The 19511-nt window shown below is 50.9% G+C and overlaps 1 protein-coding gene across 2 annotated transcripts in view; it reads left to right on the top strand.

The window, feature by feature from the left end:
* The window catches only part of LOC126284078 (quinone oxidoreductase-like protein 1), a 111999-nt gene continuing 92488 nt past the window's right edge, over positions 1-19511 (top strand). The window contains exon 1 of one of the 2 annotated variants that reach the window (XM_049982709.1): positions 1-379. In XM_049982709.1, coding sequence (XP_049838666.1) covers positions 302-379 — 78 coding nt within the window. In that variant the 5' untranslated portion in view covers positions 1-301. The remainder of the gene's footprint in view (positions 380-19511) is intronic. The other variant, XR_007551434.1, reaches the window with a different exon arrangement.

The following is a 19511-nucleotide window of genomic DNA, read 5'->3' as shown; positions in this document are numbered from 1 at the left end:
GGTAACAGGCAGATAGACTTGTAATGTAGCCTAATGTTTACGTTTGTGCCATACTTAATCTGTCGATCTCTCCTGAGCGCCAGTTATACCGTACTCATTTTAGTCGCTCATTGCTTCTGGTCGTTTCAGAGGTTGTCTATACCGAAGAACACATCGAGTAGAATCGCTGGTGGGCATCTACATATTGTTTTGTTTTCTGACTACTGTCAAACTCGAATTGTGAGGGGCCGTAGCCGCCTCCCAAGGGCGGTAGGATAATGTGTTAACAAAATGGTTTTGGTATCTTGATAACCTGCGTAACATGCCGCGACCAAAATCAGCCAAGTCAGTTTTCATAGAAAAAAATGATTCTTGTGTTCCTCGTATATTTCTCGAAGAGGTGAGTTTCATTTAGTTTTCTAAGTGGCTGTATCATTGTCGGTCTCCATTAGTTTTCCCAGTAGCTACTGAAATGGCATCGAATATGAAATTAAGATATACTGAATGCAATATGTGACTAGTTACGTGTTGACAGTGTATCCTACGTTACATTTTATAACAGTTTATTGTTGTAGCTCAATTTTCTATTCAGTCAGTTTAGGGGGCACCTTACCACAATTTGTGTTGTTTTTCCAGTGCTGATAGGCGACGCTCCTTAGGTCTCTTTTTTTTTCCATAATGTCCAGATGGTGTTTCGTTGGTAGTTTTTTTAAATTGCGGCAATTTACTCAGATCAAATGAAAATAATTTAAACGACAATTTGGATAGACGTCCCATATCACATGAACCAGAGCTAATTGTGCTGTTGAAGGTTTGGTTGGAGCAATCCATCCTAGGAGTATGTTGGATTAAGTTAGATCGCTACTTCAGAACTGAAGACTTCAGTGACTTCAATTTTAACCTAAAAAAATTGTAGGTACTAAATGCAGTCCAGTTTACTGCAGTAGTAACAGGTAGAATGTTTCTAGTCTGACTGGAACTGACAATAATTGTCTTACCCATATATAAAAGTGGAAATTCAGCCCAAAATTACAGTCCTATAGCAATAGTGTCAATAATACTGGAGATGATTCAACTTCTAACGAAAGACCAGTTAAATGGCGCTTCCTTAATTAATCAACCCATTAAGCAGAGTGCAGCATGAATTACGAAGTAGGTTGTCAACAATTAAGACATTTCAAGAAGTTACTTGAATTTTAAAGTAGGGAGAGCAATTTCGTCACACTAATAGATCTAACCAAGGCTTTTGACACTGTCTCACTTAGTATTTGAATTAAGAAATCAGAAATACGTCGAACAACTAGAACAGTTAGCGCCACTGTAATCATATTTAACAAACAGAAGCTAAGTAAAAGTTTAGATACAAAAATATGCCCTTTTCAAAATAATATAGGTAGTCTAACAAGGCTCTTTGGTGGAACCTTCTTGTATTTTCTATATGAGTGTTTTCTTAATTTATTAGCATGTAAATTTGTGATGTGCATTAATGATGTAACTTTCATCTCAGAACGGTAATGTAGGCCTAAATGTTGTCAGAAAAATTAAGGAATCCATGATGGGAAAGGAAAGTTGGTGCTTCCAGGAAAATATGTTGACAATAACCAACAATAAAATGGAACATATCTTCTTTTCCCCTAGAAATATTACTAATCAACTCAAGAACTCTGTAAAATTGTTAGGCATCTACCTGGATATTAAATTGGACTGGAACACCCACCCAGAAGGGATTTGTGGCAAATTAGCTGATTATATCTTGTATGGAAACTTAAATGTCGCATGTTGTATTATATTTGATCCATTGAGTCGCATGTATGCAGTACAGCACATTGGATAATGGACAAATCAATATTTATAACTGTACCAAATGTAAATCTATAATTAGAATTCAATATCTGGAACATTTTTCAGTCTCTCTTCAGAGCACAGTGAGAGATGCTAGATTAGATAAGGAAGACATTAGAAGTAAGAGAGATGGGATACATGTAAGTAACATTAGGCATGCTGATACTATCTTGAAGGCAGAAAGTGAAGGTTTGACCACTCTATTTTAAAATTTTCCATTAGTGCGTACCATTTGGGGAAGGACGCCTTACGTGGTGCTTTCTATATCCATCCTGCCCTAAGATCTGGCATACCCGCTACTGTCATGGAGTTGGACTTACACCGAGCATCCGGCCACATCAGCTGCAGTGTGTTCCGGGTAGCATACATTCCCTCCCTTGTGCACTTCCATCTTTGCCCTCGTCATATCCATGGATATTAGACACCCGACATCCAGCACGGTAGCCAGTCCGTTGTGGTGGAGTCGCACTGCTGATGCCTGAGCTGCTACCTCCCCACGTATGCCAAGGAGTAGATGCATATCCCTCTAGGGCATCAGGACTCCTGGCAAAGGCCGTCCTGCCAGGTGGTCTTTGCTGTGGCTAGGTGGCACCCGTGGGGAGAGCCCCTGGCCGTAGTGGGTGGCATCAGGGCGGATGCCCTGCAATGAAGTGTGGTACATCATCTCTTGCTGGTGGGCCTCCACCAGCAGTCTCTAAGTGATCAAGGTCTAACCTCAATGGTAAGAAATATGATCTGAGATCATTTCCCTCTCTATCTACTTTGTGGGAGGAGCGTATGGCTAAAGACGGCAGTGCAGATTATTCACCCCGGTATCTTGTCTGTATGTGAGTTGATGGTGAATCATTTGTTGACCAAGCCTCAGTTTTTTGTGGAGCATATAGAGGACAAGTTACGGGAGGTGGAGGTCTTGTCCCAAATGCGCTCTGGTTCAGTTCTAATCAAAACAGCATCCTCTGCCCAGTCACGGAGGTTGCTCGCTTGTGACAAGTTGGGTGATGTTTCAGTTACTATCATGCCCCATAAGAGTCTAAACATGCTCCAGGGTATTATATTCCATAGGAATCTTCTTCTCCAGTCAGATGATGAACTACGCGCCAACCTAGAACGACAAGGTGTTCACTACGTCCGGCGTGTCCAGCGGGGTCCGAGGGAAAATCAGGTAGCCGCCGGTGCCTTCATCTTGGCCTTTGAGGTTGATGCCTTACCTGAAAAGGTCAAGGTGATGGTTTACCGCTGTGATGTGAAGCCATATATCCCTCCTCCGATTCGGTGTTTTAAATGCTGGAAGTTTGGGCGTATGTCATCCCGATGTACTTCCAGCATCACGTGTTGAGAGTGTGGACGTCCTTCACATCCCAATACTCCATGTGCCCCACCTCCCATCTGTGTTAACTGCGGGGAACACTATTCCCCCCTGCTTGACGGACTGCCGGGTATTCCAGAAAGAATGGAAGATTATGGAATATAAGACCCTGGACCACCTGACATACACTGAGGCTAAGCTGAAATATGAGAGGCTACAACCTGTGCCAATGACGTCAACCTACGCTGCTGCTGCAACAACGGATCTCCCGTGTCGTCATGTACATGACTGACCCAGTGACGCCCTCCCAGGCTGAACCACTGATGGCACAACACTAGAAGCAGAAAAAGGAAAAGGTTTCCAAGAATCCCGACATTGCGGTGGCACCCATCCCACCACTTCCTACAAGCTCGGCGTCTGAGGGTGAGGTCGAGATTCGGGCATCTGCTGAAGACCTGGATCTCGCCGGACCCTCGGACGCAATAGATGTCACTCGCATGGGTACTGAACCGGAGGCAGCAAGTGACCAAGCGGTGTAATCTGCCTCCCCAGTTCCTTCACGCCTTTCTCAGCCGTGGACAGTGTCATCCTCCAGTTGAACTGTGGCAGTTTCTTCCACCATCTTGCTGAGCTCTGACAACTTCTCAGCCTTCACCCTTTCTTCTGCATTGCTCTTCAAGAAACTTGGTTTCCAGCAATGCGAACCCCCGCCCTACATGGCTATCAGGGTTATTATAAGAACCGGGCAGCTTATGAAAGGGTATCTGGTGGCGTCTGCATCTATGTTCTTCACTCTCTTCACAATGAGTCTGTCCCTCTACAAACACCTTTAGAGGCTGTTGCTGTTCGGGTGTGGACGCCACAGGCTGTTATTGTCCGCAGTCTCTATCTTCCATCAGATGGTGATGTCCCGCAGCATGTCCTGCCTGCGCTGATAGCCCAGTTGCTGCCACCTTTCCTGTTATTGGGCACCCATAACCCTCTGTTGGGTGGGTCAGTGGCGACAGGTCGAGATGCCACCGTTGAGCATGTATTGACACAGCTTGACCTTTCCATTTTAAATGATGGTGCCTTCACACATTTCAGTATGGCACATGGCACGTACTCAGCCATTGACCTTTCAATCTGCAGCCCTAGCCTCTTACCATCTGTCTAATGGAGTGTACATGACGGCCTGTGTGATAGTGACCACTTTCCTATCTACCTGTCACTGCCACAGTGTCACTCATCAGGGCGCCCTTGCAGATAGGCTATGAATAAGGCTGACTGGGACTTGTTCTCCTCCATGGGCACTATTGCCCCTCATTTCTAATGAAGCCATTGATGCGGTGGTTCACTCGGTCACCACCGGCGGCATCGTTACTGCTGCAGAATTGGCCATTCCCCGTTCTTCTGGGTCCCCTTGGCGGAGGACTGTGCCTTGGTGGTCGCTTGCGGTCACCAAGGAAGGTCGCCGGCAGGCACTTCAGCGCCACAAGTGACATCCCTCAATAGAACACCTCATCACCTTTAAACGGCTGCGGGCGCATGCCGGTGCCTTATTCGCAAACACAAGCAGGAGTGCTGGAAATGGTGTGTCTCCACCATTGGCCTACATATCTCTCCATCACAGGTTTGGGCCCCGATTAGGTGCCTCTATGGCTATCAGACCTCTGTCAGCGTCCCTGTGCTCTCACTGATTGGGACAGTTTGTACTGACTGCGACAAGTTGCAAACCGCTTGGCAGTGCATTTTGCTCTGAGTCCCACTGGCCTTTCGCTCCATTAAAGAGCGGGTGGAACGTCGGAGCCTTCCATTTCACACCTGCCATCCTGAATCCTACAATGTTCCATTCAGTGAGTGGGAATTCCACAGTGCGCTTGCCCTGATACAGCTCCCGGTCCAGATCGCATCCACTGTCAGATGCTGAAACACCTCTCAGTGGACTGCCATTGACGCCTCCTCGACCTTTACAACCGTATCTGGGTTGAGGGTGAGTTTCCGTTGCAGTGGTGGGAAACTATTGTTATACACGTTTTGAAACCTGGCAAGAGCCCATTGGAGGTGGACAGCTGCCGCCCCATTAGCCTCACCAACGTTCTTTGCAGGTTGCTCGAACACATGGTGAGCCGGCAGTTGAGTTGGGTACTCGAGTCTCGGGGGGCTTCTGGCTCTGTCTCAGGGTGGGTTCCGTAAAGGCTACTCTGCTGCCAACAATCTGGTGAGCCTGGAGTCAGCCATCGGTATGGCCTTTGCCTGCTGTCAGCACCTCGTTGCTGTCTTTTTTGACATGCGGAAGGCGTACAATACAACATGGCGCCATCACATCCTCTCTATGCTTCATATTTCAGGTCTTCAGGACCCGCTGCCGATGTTATTATGAAATTTTCTGTCACGTCGTACCTTCCGTGAGCAAGTCATGGCTTCCCATAGCCCCCCCCCTCCCCCTCTCTCGAGTTCAGGAGAACGGGGTACCACAGGGATCTGTCCTAAGTGTCTGCCTGTTTTGCCTGTTTTGCCTGTTTTCTATTGCAATTAACGGGCTAGCTGCAGCATTGGGAACATCGGTCTCAGCTTTCTTGTATGCTGATGACTTCTGCCTCTACTACAGCTCCATTGGCATTGCAGCTGCTGAATGTCAACTGCAGGGCGCTATCCGCAAGGCACAGTCTTGGGCTGTAGTGCATGGCTTCCAGTTTTCGGCTGCCAATTCCTGCGTTATGCATTTCTGTTGGTGACGCACTGTTCACCCTGAGGCCCGGCTTTTTCTTGACAGTGAACCTCTTGCTGTGGTAGAGACACATCGGTTTCTGGGTGTGGTTTTTGATGCCCGGTTGACTTGGCTCCCACATATTGGGTAGCTTAAACAGATATGTTGGCGGCATCTTAATGCTCTGCGATGCTTGAGCCACCGGTCTACCCTCTTACGGCTCTACCAGGTGTTAATCCAGTCCCACCTGGATTATGGGAGCCTGGCTTATGGTTCAACATCCCCATCTGCATTACGGGTGCTGGACCCAATCCTTCACAGCGGGAACCGACTTACCACTGGTGCTTCCTGGACTGGCCCTGTGGACAGCATACTTTTGGAGGCAGGTGTCCCTCCACTGTGGTTACGGCATCAGCATTTATTGGCCGCTTATGCTACACATGTTTGTAGCTTGCCTGGGAATCCTAATTATCATCTCCTGTTCCCTCTGTCGGTCGTCCATCTCCCAGAAAATCGGCCCTGGTCGGGTTGCACGATCACAGTCCGCGTCAGAGAGCTTCTCTCCGGGCTTGGGGTTTTCCCTCATCCACCTCCTTTCTGGGCCCCTCTGCGTACACCCCCTGAGGTGTGTGCCCCTTGCCTTCAGCTCGAATTGGTACAGGGCTCGAAGGACTCAGTCCTCCAGATGCCTTCCGCCACCGCCTTCTTTCCATCCTTGCCACGTATCAGGGCTCTGGCGGTGGTTACACTGACGGTTCGATGGTTGCTGGATGTCAGTTATGCTCTCACTCTAGGGGAGCAGTACGAACAACATTCATTGCCTGCTGGCTGCAGCATTTTCACTGTTGAGCTGGTCACCATCTTTTGTGCCCTAGAGTATATCCGCTCCTGCTCAGGTGAGTCCTTCATTATCTGTAGCAACTCCCTGAGCAGTTTACGAGCTTCGACCAGTGTTTCCCTCGTTCTCGTCTGATGCTAGTTATCCAGGGGTCCCGCCATACTCTTGCCTGTTGCGGCCGCTCTGTGGTCTTTGTGTGGACCCCAGGCCATATTGGGATACCAGGCAATGAACATGTAGACTGCCTGGCCAAACAGGCCACCAGTAAACCATCTCTGGATCTTGGACTCCCGGAGACTGATTTGCGAGCATTCTTACGCCGCAAAGTTTTCGCGCTTTGGGACACTGATTGGCGTGATCTGACCACACCCAATAAACTCCATGCTGTCAAGGAGACAACGACTGTGTGGCAGTCATCCATGCGAGCCACTCGCAGGGACCCAGTTGTCCTTTGTCTCCTCCACATTGGCCACACCCGGCTGACGCACAGTTATTTACTGCGTCGTGAGGACCCGCCTCTATGTTGCTGCGGTGCGGCTTTGACGGTGGTCCACATTTTGTTGGCCTGTCACCTTTTAGCTGTGCTGAGGCAGACATCTGTGCTACGTGATACGCTCCCTGCCCTTTTAACAGATGACACTGCCATGACAGGCTTAGTTTTGCATTTTATTCGGGCAGAGGGCTTTTATCACTTAATCTAAGTGTTTGTCTTTTTTTGTGTTGAGTCTGGCCTTTGGCCTACGGTTTTAGACTGAGTTTCTAATGTGTTTCTCGGTGGTTGGCTTTTCCTTTTTTTGTCTCTATGGTCGGCCAACCACTGTCACACTCTGTGTGATTTTAATTCCTTTTGTCTGCTCTCTGTCTAAGTCATTCTTGTCCTGTGTCGTCTTCCGTCTTTTCCATTGTTCATTTTTATTCTGTGTGGGTGTTTGAAATTTTGGAAAAAGGGACCGATGACCATAGCAGTCTGGTCCCTTCAATCCCACAAACCAACCAACCAACCAATCGCATTGCTACGGGTGCCTTTATCCTGGCCTTCGAGGGGGATGTCCTCCCAGAGGAGGTCAAGGTAATGGTGTATTGGTGTCATGTAAAACCTTGTATTCCACCAACAATGAGATGTTTTAAATGCTTAAGATTTGGACACATGTCTTCCTGCTGCACCCCTGATCCCCTCTGTGGTGACTGTGGGGGCCTCTTCCATGAGGGGAGTACCTGTGCTTCCCTGCCAATGCCCCTCAAGGGGTCAGCAATTAGTTGCTGGGTACAGGCTAGGTGACCCTGGGGTCCCTGAGCTGGGAAGTGCCACCAGTCCTCAATACCATAAGCTCTGAGCGTGCTTAAACGACCACCGTAAGGAGCAATGGTGGAACATTGTACAGTACAGAGCCTGGGGATCTTGGCTTAACTGCCTGGGTCGTGAGGATGGTACGAACCTCTATTAAAAAAACCTCAATCTCAAAGTGTGCTTCATGCCAGGGAGACACATGGCTGTTGAGGTAGAACAGTTGCTAGCGGGCGACCTCTGGGGATCCTGCCGCCCCCTGCTTACCCAGGCAGGTGGGGCTCTGTCTGGGTGGACATAACTTCGCCTAGCTGCTCGTGGGAACACCATGAAACGAAATACGAATAGTGCGAAAGCGTGAGTCTCGAAGACAGGAAAGATCAGTGCTTTACGGTATGACCCCCCCCCCCCCCCCCCCCCAATCGTTCCTTTCCCTGTCCACACCAGTGGAGGAATGGGGGTCTAAATTACCTGGTGCGACGTATTCTTTTCGATTTATGGTTTGCAGCTGAGCAGATGGGGACTCATTTTGTGGAAAATTTAAAGGACAAGTTTGGAGAAGTTGAGGGCATGTCTAAAATGAAGTGTGGAGCAGTCCTCATACAGACAGCATCCCCAGCACAGTCACGGGCATTGCTTGCTTGTGACAAGCTCGGTGATGTTGCAGTCTCCATTGCGCCTCATAAGAGCCTCAGTATGGTTCAGGGACTTATTTTTCATCTTGACCTGTTGTTGCAGTCTGATGATGAGCTCTGTGCAAATCTGGAATGCCGCTGTGTCCACTTTGTAGGATGTGTCTTCAGGGGACCTAAAGATAGTAGGGTCGCCACTGGCTCCTTCATCTTGGCTTTCGAGGGTGACACCGTGCCCGAGAAGGTCAAGGTGATCATACATCAATGCCCGTCAAGTACCCTAAGGCATAAGTCAGACCCTTGGTGGACATCAGAGATTGCAGAAGCTATCCAGGACAGCCGATGAGTGCTGCAATGACTCCGGCATCATCCTTCCCTAGAGAATCTGGTTGTCTTTAAACGGCTGCAGGCCCGGGTTCGGCGGTTAATCCGGCGGAGCAAACAGGACTACTCAGAATGATATGTTGCCACCATAGGTTCTCGCACCTCCCCATCTCAGCTGTGGTCGCAGGTTCGGCGCATTTTTGGCTTTCGCCCTCATGCATCTCTCCCTTGCCTTTCTCTTCTGGGTACACTTTGTACTGACCCAATCGCCGTCACCAAACATCTGGCAGAGTACTTTGCTCTTATTTCCGTGACAGTAGGCTACAGCGCAGAATTCCGCGCCATTAAAGAGCAGGCCGAGCGTACGCAGTTGTTATTTTGCACGCATCATTGGGAACGATACAAAGCCCTGTTTAGTGAATGGGAATTCCAAAGTGCCCTTACAGCTTGCCCCGATACCTCTCCAGGTCCAGACTGAATTCACAACCAGTTTCTTCGTCATCTCTCGGCGCACTGTCAGGGTGAATTACTCGCCCTGTTTAACCCCATCTGGATGGAGGGCGTTTTCCCAACTCATTGGCAGGATAGTGTTACCATCTCAGTGCTGAAACCTGGTGCAGATCCGCTGGTGGTTGATAGCTGTCGCCCTATCAGCCTTACCAATGTTATGTGCAAACTCTTGGAACGGATGGTGAGTCGGCGACTCATGTGGATTCTTGAAGCTTGGGGCCTCCTAGCCCAGCAACAGGGAGGCTTTCGTCAGGGCCACTCAACAATCGACAGTTTAGTATTGCTACAGTCGGCTATTCATACAGCTCAGTGAGAACATCTACTTGCTGTTTTCTTTGATCTTCGGAAGGTGTACGATACCACCTGGTGCCATCATACCCTGGCTACGCTGCATGAATGGGGCTTCCGGGGTCCACTTCCAATTTTTTTTTTAAGGAATTTCCTCTCCAGTTGCTCCTTTCGGGTTAGAGTTGGCACATATTTTAGCTCTGCTCATATTCAGGAGAACGGTGTACCACAGGGCTCGTTTCTCAGTGTTCCCCTCTTTTTGGTGGCGATTAATGGTCTTGTGGCTGCGGTGGGCTCATCGGTCTGTTATGCTCTCTATATGCTGATGACTTTTGTCTTTATTACAGTTCCCCAAGCATCAGCATTGCTGAACGGCAGCTGTAGGGAGCTATCCATAAGGCACATTTTTGGGCATCCAACCATGGTTTTCAGTTCTCAGCCTCCAAGACCCAAGTGATGCATTTCTGTTGTCATCACACGGTCCACCTCCATCAAGAGCTCTACCTTGTCAATGAACTCCTTCGTATTGAGGAGACCATTGCTTCCTTGGCATGCTGTTTGATGCTCAGCTCTCACTTGAACACCTCATCTTCGTGAGCTTAAACAACTGTGCTGGTGGCACCTCAACATCCTTCGCTGCCTCAGCCACACCGTTTGGGGGGCTACACGAACAACCCTCCTACAGCTCTATAAGGCCTTATTCCAGCCCCAACTCGACTACAGGAGTGAGGTGTATGACTCAGCAGCACCTTCAACATTGCAGATCCTCGACCTGATTCTCCATTGTGGTGTCAGACTGGCGACAGGTGCCTTCCGCACTAGTCCGGTGACTAGCCTTCTTATAGAAGCTGGAACCCCTCCCCTATGATTCCACCGACAACAGCTGCTTGCGTCATACATCGCCCGTCCATGCCTCACCTGACCACCCAAACCGCAGGCTCCTTTTTCCATCTTCTGCACTCCCCTCCCCACGACGGCGGCCTAGATCGGGTCTCCCGATTGCGGTCTGCATTAGTTCCCTTATCTCGCCACTTGAGTCCTTTCTCCTTCCTCCATCCTTCCGGCCCTCTTCTTCTATCCCTCCTTGGTCCCTCCCTCACTTGTGGTTTTGCTTGGATTTGTCCTGCGACTCTTTAAGTCCTCCGTTCCACCTGCCAGTCTATGTCAACAATTCCTGGCTCTTCTTGCCTCGTTTCGCGGTGCAGATGTAGTCTACACCGATGGTTCTGTGGTCGATGGACGCACTGTGTTAGCTTTCATCCACGACGGCTATGTTGAGCAGCAGTCCCTGCTTTGTGGGAGCAGTGTTTTCACTGCGGAGCTGGTTGTTCTTTATCGTTCACTCCATCACCTTTCCTCATGCCGCGGGGAGTCATTTGTCATATGCAGTGACTCCCTGAGTGGATTACAAGCACTTGACCAGTGTTTCTCTCAGGACCCTTTGGTGCGCGGTATTCAAGATGCTGTTTTCGCTCTCACAGAGTGTGGTCGTTCAGCAACGTTTGTGTGGACCCCGGACCACATCGGCATTCCAGGAAACGAACGTGTCGATCGCTTGGTCAAGCAGGCCACCACTTCGCTACCCCTGGAGCTTGGTCTCGTGGAATGAGACCTCTGGTCAGCCCTACATCGCAAGGTCCACGATGTTTGGAGCTCTGAATGGTCTGTCTTGAACACGCCAAATAAGCTCCGCATGGTCAAGTCGTCCACGGCCATATGGAACTCATCCTTGAGGGGAAGGCGTAGGGATTGAGTTGTTCTCTGCCGTCTCCGAATTGGACACATGCAGTTGACCCACAGCTATCTCCTTAATTGTGAGAACCCACCCAAGTGTCGCTGTGATGCAGGGCTGACAGTGGTCCATCTTCGGATGGACTGCCCCCTTTCCGCGCCCTTGCAGCAGTCCTTTAATTTACCAGTTGCCCTTCCTTTAATTCTATCTGACTATGCCTCTACAGCTGACTCAGTTTTACGTTTTATCCGTGCAGCTGGGTTTTATTACTCGCTCTAGTGTGGGTGCTCTCGCATGATTTCTCAGGCTACACCCACTCCAGCGAATTGTAATTGTGACGTGGATACTAAAAAGTGTCTTTTATGGTACCAAGTTGTGTTGGTACCTCTGTCAACACTTTCCAGTTGGAGGTTCTTCATTTGTAGTTGAGAGGTTGACCTTTTACCTGATCCATCAACCACTGTAGTCTGTTTTACTCCAGTCAACTATTTGCTCTGCTCCTTTTAAGTGACCTCCATTTCATGTTACTGTGGTGTTCATTTTAGCTCTGTACCCCTTGGTGTTAGCTCCCTCTGGGTGCAGAGGTTACGCTTTTACTGTATAGGCCTTTTACAAGAATGTCTGTTTGGAACTGGGGAATGATGACCTCGATGTTTAGCATCCCATCAAACCCCAAAACCAACCAACCAACCAACCCTCCACCAATGTGTGTAAATTGTACTGGACAGCATTCTCCGCAATCGTCTACATGCCCGGTGTTTGTGAAAGGAAGGAGGATTCAAGAGTACAAAACCTTAGATTGGCTCACCTAGATAGAGGCTCGTCAAAAATATGACCGGCTCCATCCCAAGTCTATGACCTCTACTTCAATTACATCCATTTCCCCTCGCCCCCTGCGGGTTCGGGGGTTAGAATAGGCCCGCGGTATTCCTGCCTGTCGTAAGAGGCGACTAAAAGGAGTCTCAAACTTTTCGGCCTTATATGATGGTCCCCTGTTGGGTTTGACCTCCATCTCTCAAAATTTTCCGAAGAGCGAGCCGATTGGGGAAGGGCGCCTTACTTGGTGCATTGTGTCCATCTTGCGATCAGTCCTTTCGCCAGCTTATACACCGTTGAACTGCAGTCCTGTCCGCTCTCCATCTCTTGGGCATGACTCTTTTTCTGCGTGCAGATAACATCTTGCACTGTGCAGTGTCTCTTTCTGCACCGACGGCGACCATGGACCACATTTTACCTAACATCCAGCACGGTAGCCAGTCCGTTGTGGTGGGGCCGCCATGTACCCTGTTGGTTGTAGCCCCCTGACAACACAGGGATCGCTCTACTGATGCCTGCGCCGTTAACTCCCCACGTATGCCAAGGAGTAGATGCCTATCCTCCTGGGGTATTGGGACTCCCGACAACGGCCATCCTGCCAGGTGGCTCTTGCCGTGGCTGGGTGGCGCCCGTGGGGAGGGCCCTTGGTTGGAGTAGGTGGCATCAGGGCGGATGACCCGCAATGAAGCGTGGTACATCGTCTCTCGCTGGTGGCCAGCCGCCAGCAGTCTCTAAGCGTTCTCGGGCTCAGTTTAATGCTCAGAAGTACGATCCGAAAATGTTCCCCTCCCTTGCCACACCGTGGGAGGAATGTAAGTCTCAGGATGGCAGTAGCAATTATTCGCCCCACTTCTTAGTTTGTACGAGGGTTGATGGGGAGTCTTTTCTCTCCACAAAGCCTCAGTTCTTCGTCGAGCATTTAGAGGACAAGTTTGGGGAGGTGGAGGGTTTGTCAAAAATGCGCTCTGGATCAGTCCTGGTACAAACGGCATCCTCTGCCCAGTCACGACGGTTACTCGCTTGTGACAAGTTGGGGGATGTTGCCGTTACGATCACACCCCATAAGAGTTTAAGTATGGTCCAGGGAGTTATTTACCATAGGGATCTTCTTTTCCAGTCTGATGAAGAGCTGCGCGCCAATTTAGAGCGCCGAGGTGTACATTTCGTCCGGCGCGTTCATCGGGGTCCGAAGGAAAATCAGATTGCTACCGGTGCCTTCATCTTGGCCTTCGAAGGGGATACATTACCGGAAAAAGTCAAGGTGATGGTCTACCGTTGTGACGTTAAGCCCTATATCCCTCCCCCGATGCGGTGCTTTAAGTGCTGGAAGTTCGGCCATATGTCTTCTCGCTGCACTTCCAGCCTCACATGTCGAGATTGCGGACGCCCATCACATCCCAATACTCCATGTGCCCCGCCTCCCATCTGTGGCAACTGCGGGGAGCACCATTCACCTTGCTCGCCAGAGTGCCGAATTTTCCAGAAAGAGCGTAAAATCATGGAATACAAGACCCTGGACCGACTAACCTATACTCAGGCCAAGAGGAAATACGACCGACTCCATCCTGCGAGAATGACATCTTCCTATGCTGCTGCTACAACACCTGTGCTAGCCTCGTCTGTTTCTCCAATTGTGGCCGGATCGACGAGTAGTAAAACTCCTCCTGCCCCCTTGCCAGTGGGGGGCTCTACCCACCGGGTTGCTCCTGCGCCACCTACCTCAGGAGCAACAACATCCCACCCATCGGCGACGTCCGTCCCCACTTCTGAGCCGGAGAAGTGTCCAACTTCTTTGGCTTCTCACGCTCGCAAGGGGTCCCTTGGGTCCCTCCCTTCCCAGGTTTCCGCCAGCGAGAAGCCTGACGACCGACAATGGCGTAAGTGCCCGCAATCAGCTGGTCGTAGGGCTTCACGATCCTCCTCTGTCCCGGAGACTGAATCGGTGAAGCCCTCCCAGCTGGTGCGACCCAAGGAACGGCGTGAGAAACCCAAGAAGAGCTCTCAGCCCAAGGAACTTGCGGTGGCAGCCATCCCACCGCAACCTTCCAGCTCTGCGTCTGAGGATGCGGTGGAGATTCTGGCGTCCGCTGAGGACCTCGATCTCGCCGGTCCATCAGACGCCATGGAAAGCACTATCACAGGTGTTAAATCGGAGGCAGCAGGTGACCCAGCGGCGTAATCTCCCTTCCCAGTCCCGTCAAGCCTTTCTCAGCCATGGACAACATCATCCTCCAGTGGAACTGCAGCGGTTTCTTCCACCATCTAGCTGAGCTCCGCCAACTTATCAGCCTTCACCCTTTCCTCTGCATTGCTCTGCAGGAAACTTGGTTTCCGGCAATGCGAACCCCCGTCCTCCGTGGCTATCGGTGTTATTATAAGAACCGGGCATCTTATGAAAGGGTGTCTGGTGGCGTCTGCATCTATGTCCTGAACTCTCTTCACAGCGAGTCTGTACCTCTCCACACACCTTTAGAGGCTGTCGCTGTTCGTGTGTGGACGCCACAGGCTGTTACCGTCTGCAGTCTTTACCTTCCACCGGATGGTGATGTCGCGCAGCATGTCCTGGCTGCTCTGATAGCTCAATTGCCTCCACCTTTCCTGTTGCTGGGCGACTTTAACGCCCATGATCATCTGTGGGGTGGGTCAGTGGCAACAGGTCGAGGCGCCATCGTTGAGCATTTATTGGCGCAGCTCGATCTCTCGATCTTAAATGATGGTGCCTTCACACACTTCAGTGTGGCGCATGGCACATACTCCGCCATTGACCTTTCCATCTGTAGCCCTGGCCTCTTACCGTCTGTCCAATGGAGAGTGCATGACAACCTGTGTGGTAGTGACCACTTTCCGATCTTTCTGTCACTGCCACAGCGTCAGTCTTCTGGGCGCCCTAGCAGATGGGCTTTAAATCAGGCTGACTGGGACTTGTTCTCCTCCACTGCCGCTATTGAGCCTCTCTCTAACGATGGCATTGATGCAGTGGTTCAATCGGTCACCACCGGCATTGTTACTGCCGCCGACTCTGCCATTCCCCGTTCTTCTGTGCCTTGGTGGTCACCTGAGATCGCTGAAGCGATTAAAGCTCGCCGGCGGGCGCTCCAGCGTCACAAGCGGCATCCCTCAATCGACCACCTTATCGCCTTCAAGCGGCTGCGTGCGCGAGCCCACTGCATTATCCGCCAACGCAAGCAGGAGTGCTGGGAGCGGTATGGGTCCACCATTGGCCTCCATGTCACTCCATCGCAGGTCTGGGCCAAGATTCGCCGCCTCTATGGCTATCGGACCCCTGTCAGTGTCCCTGCACTCTCACTGAATGGAGCAGTTTGTACTGACTCCGACGTCATTGCAAACCGCTTGGCAGAGCACTTTGCTATGAATTCCGCTTCTGCCAACTACCCCTTGGGCTTCCGCTCCATTAAGGAGCGGATAGAACGTCGGAGTCTTTCTTTTCGCACTCACCATCCTGAATTGTACAATGTTCCATTCAGTGAGTGGGAATTTCGAAGTGCCATCGCCACTTGTCCTGATACTGCTCCTGGGCCAGATAGCATCCACTCTCAGATGCTGAAACACCTTTCAGTGGACTGCCAGGACGCCTCCTTGATCTTTACAACCGCATTTGGGTCGAGGGTGAGTTTCCGTCGCAATGGCGGGAAAGTCTTGTTGTCCCCATTTTGAAACCAGGAAAGAACCCTTTGGAGGTGGACAGCTACCGTCCCATTAGCCTCACCAACGTTCTTTGCAAGTTGCTTGAACGGATGGTGAGCCGGCGCTTGAATTGGGTACTGGAGTCTCAAGGCCTTATGGCTCCGTCTCAGGGTGGGTTCCGTAAAGGCCGCTCTGCCGCCGACAATCTGGTAAGCCTGGTGTCGGCCATCCGTACTGCCTTTGCTCGCCGTCAGCATCTGGTTGCTGTCTTTTTCGACATGCGGAAGGCGTATGATACGACGTGGCGTCATCACATCCTTTCTACGCTTCATGGATGGGGTCTTCGGGGCTCTCTGCCGATCTATATCCGCAATTTTCTGTCGTATCGTACCTTCCGCGTGCACATCGCGGCCTCATATAGTTCCTACCAAGTCCAGGAGAACTGTGTGCCACAGGGTTCTGTTCTCAGTGTGTGTCTGTTTTTAATAGCTATTAACGGGCTCGCTGCGGCCGTGGGAAATACTGTCTCTGCTTCCCTGTTTGCTGACGACTTCTGCCTTTACTACAGCTCTATTGGCATTGCAGCTGCTGAACGTCAGCTACAGGGCGCAATCTGCAAGGCGCAGTCTTGGGCTGTAGCGCATGGTTTTCAGTTTTCTGCAGCCAAGACCTGCGTTATGCATTTGTGCCGGCAACGCACTGTTCACCTGGAACCGCGGCTTTATCTTGATGGCGAGCTTCTTAAAGTGGTGGAGTCACATAGGTTTTTGGGGATGGTTTTTGATGCCCGGTTGACTTGGCTGCCTCATATTCTGCAACTTAAACAGGCGTGTTGGCGGCATCTAAATGCTATGCGATGCCTGAGCCACACCAGGTGGGGCGCCGACCCATCTACTCTCCTACGCCTTTACCAGGCATTAATGCAGTCCCGTCTGTACTACGGGAGTCTGGCTTATGGCTCAGCATCCCCATCTGCGTTGCGGGTGCTGGACCCAATCCTCCACAGTGGGATACGCCTTGCCACTGGTGCCTTCCGAACCAGCCCTGTGGACAGCATACTTGTGGAGGCAGGTGTCCCTCCACTACAGTTACGACGCCAACAATTACTGGCTGCTTATGCTGCCCATGTTTTTAGCTTGCCCGGGTATCCAAATTATCGTGTCCTCTTCCCGCAGTCCGTCATTCATCTGCCAGAACGTCGGCCCCGGTTGGGTTGTCCGATCGCCGTACGTGTCAAACAGCTTCTTTCCTGGCTTGGGTGTTTCCCTGTTCCACCTCTTTTCCGGGCCCCTCTGCGTACACCCCCGTGGTGTGTGCCTCGCCCTTGCCTTCGGCTCGACTTGGCACATGGCCCGAAGGCCTTCCGACGCCGCTTTTATTCATCCTGGCCACATATCAGGGCTCTGGCGTTGTCTACACCGACGGTTCGATGGTTGCTGGTCTAGTCGGTTATGCACTAACTCTAGGGGACCATTCTGAACAACGTTCGTTGCCGGCTGGCTGCAGTGTTTACACTGCTGAGCTGGTCGCCATCTTTCGTGCCCTAGAGTATATCCGCTCCTGCTCAGGTGAGTCCTTCGTTATCTGTAGCGATTCCCTGAGCGGTTTACGAGCTCTCGACCAGTGTTTCCCTCGTTCTTGTCTGGTGATGGCTATCCAGGAGTCCCTGCATACTCTCGCCCGTAGCGGCAGGTCTGTGGTCTTTGTTTGGACCCCAGACCATGTTGGTATACCCGGCAATGAAACTGTTGACCGCCTGGCGAAAGAGGCCACCAGTGCGCCATCTCTGGAGATTGGCCCCCTGGAGGCTGATTTACAGGCAGTCTTACGCTTCAAAGTTCTCTCATTTTGGGATGCTGAATGGCGCGGTCTGACCTCCCCTAACAAACTCCGTGCCGTAAAGGACACGACGACTGTGTGGCGGTCGTCCATGCGAGCCAACCGCAGGGACTCAGTCGTCCTTTGTCGGCTCCGCATTGGCCACACCCGACTCACGCACAGTTATTTACTGTGTCATGAGGATCCCCCTCTTTGTCGTTGTGGGGCGTCCTTGACGGTGGTCCATATTCTGTCGGAGTGCGCCCTTTTAACCGTGCTCAGGCAGACTTTTGCAATGCCTGACACGCTCTCTGCTCTTTTATCAGATGACTCTGCCATGGTGGACTTGGTTTTGTGTTTTATTCGGGCAGGGGGTTTTTATCTTTTAATCTGAGTGTTTGTTTAGTGTTGATTCTGGCTTTTAGCCTCTGATTTTAAACTGAGTTTTTAAAGTGTTCTTGGTGGTTGGCTTTTCCTCTTTTTCTCTATGGTCGGCCAACCACCATCACACTGTGTCTTTTAATTTGTTTTGTTTGGCCTCTTAGAGAGTATTTCATGTCCTGTTTCGTCTGCTGTCTTTCCTGTTGTTATTTTTTTTTTATTCTCTTCGGGTGTTTTAGTTTTTATGGAACAAGGGACCGATGACCATAGTAGTCTGGTCCCTTTAATCCCACAAACCAACCAACCAACCATTTCCCCTCCTACCCCCTCCTCTTCCTAGCCACACCCCATTCACCCCATGACTTCAGCCTCCTCCCTCCCCCCCCCCCCCCTCTCCCATTCCCACTCAGTACCCATACTCACCCCTTTGGCTGCTGCTCCCCATCCTCCGCCGGAGAAGTGCTCTCCTCCTTCGGCGGCTGCCGGTACTGGGCTCCCTCCTGGGACTCCTCTTCTCGGCACCCCCCCTGAAAGGCAAACTACTGCTCCACATAGGCAGTGTGATCTGCCGCCAGTGGGCGTCAAGATTGCCCGGTGTAATTCCGTGCCTGCCCTCGCTGAAGTCTGCCCTTCTCTTCCTTCCCAAGAGAAGAAGCAGAAACGTAGTAACAAGGACAAGGCCCCTCTGGTACTCCCTGAGATGCAGCCTTCCCCTCCTACAGTCCATGAACCAAGAGTCTGAACCCACCTATACTGATATTACCCCATCCTTACCGGTGACAGATAGTGACTCGGTGGTGTGACCAACTCCGGTCCATTTGCTTCCACTTTGGACTCCGGCTAGAGAATCCTCTTGTGGAATTGTAATGGATATTTGTCACCTTCCAGAGTTGCAGCCTCTTCTTTCCTCTGCTCTGCCTCTTTTATTGTACTCCAGGAGACCCATTTTGTCAGTTCTTACTCACCCACCCTTTGTGGGTTCCACGCTTTCTGTCTGAACCAAATTGGCCCCTTGTGAGCTTCTGGTGGTGTTTGCGCCTTGGTCTGCAAGGACATTGTTAGTAAATGGGTTCCTCTCCTTATCACTCTGAAAGCCATTGCTGTCATGGTCCATGTAGCCTCTCCAATCACAATCTGTAATCTCTACGTCCTACCTGACAGGCCACCCACATCCCATGCCCTCTCCACCTCACCACCCTTCAACTCCCTTCTCCCTTCCTGTTATTAGGGAACTTTAATGCCCACAACCCTCTTTGGGGTAGTCACACGACTGCTGCCCTGGGCAGGACAGTTGAAGCTGTTTTGGCAGGGTTTGATCTGTGTTTACTAAACACAGGCGCTCCCATGCACTTAAGTGTGGTGCACAGCACTTTATCAACCATTGACCTCTCCATCTGCAGTCCCGGCCTTCTTCCCTCCATTCAGT

This window comes from Schistocerca gregaria, chromosome 8 (genome assembly GCF_023897955.1).
Source record: "Schistocerca gregaria isolate iqSchGreg1 chromosome 8, iqSchGreg1.2, whole genome shotgun sequence".
In the NCBI taxonomy this organism is placed as follows: Eukaryota; Metazoa; Arthropoda; class Insecta; order Orthoptera; family Acrididae; genus Schistocerca; species Schistocerca gregaria.
The sequence above is the reverse complement of the archived record's forward strand: the minus strand, read 5'-3'. Positions and strand labels throughout refer to the sequence as shown.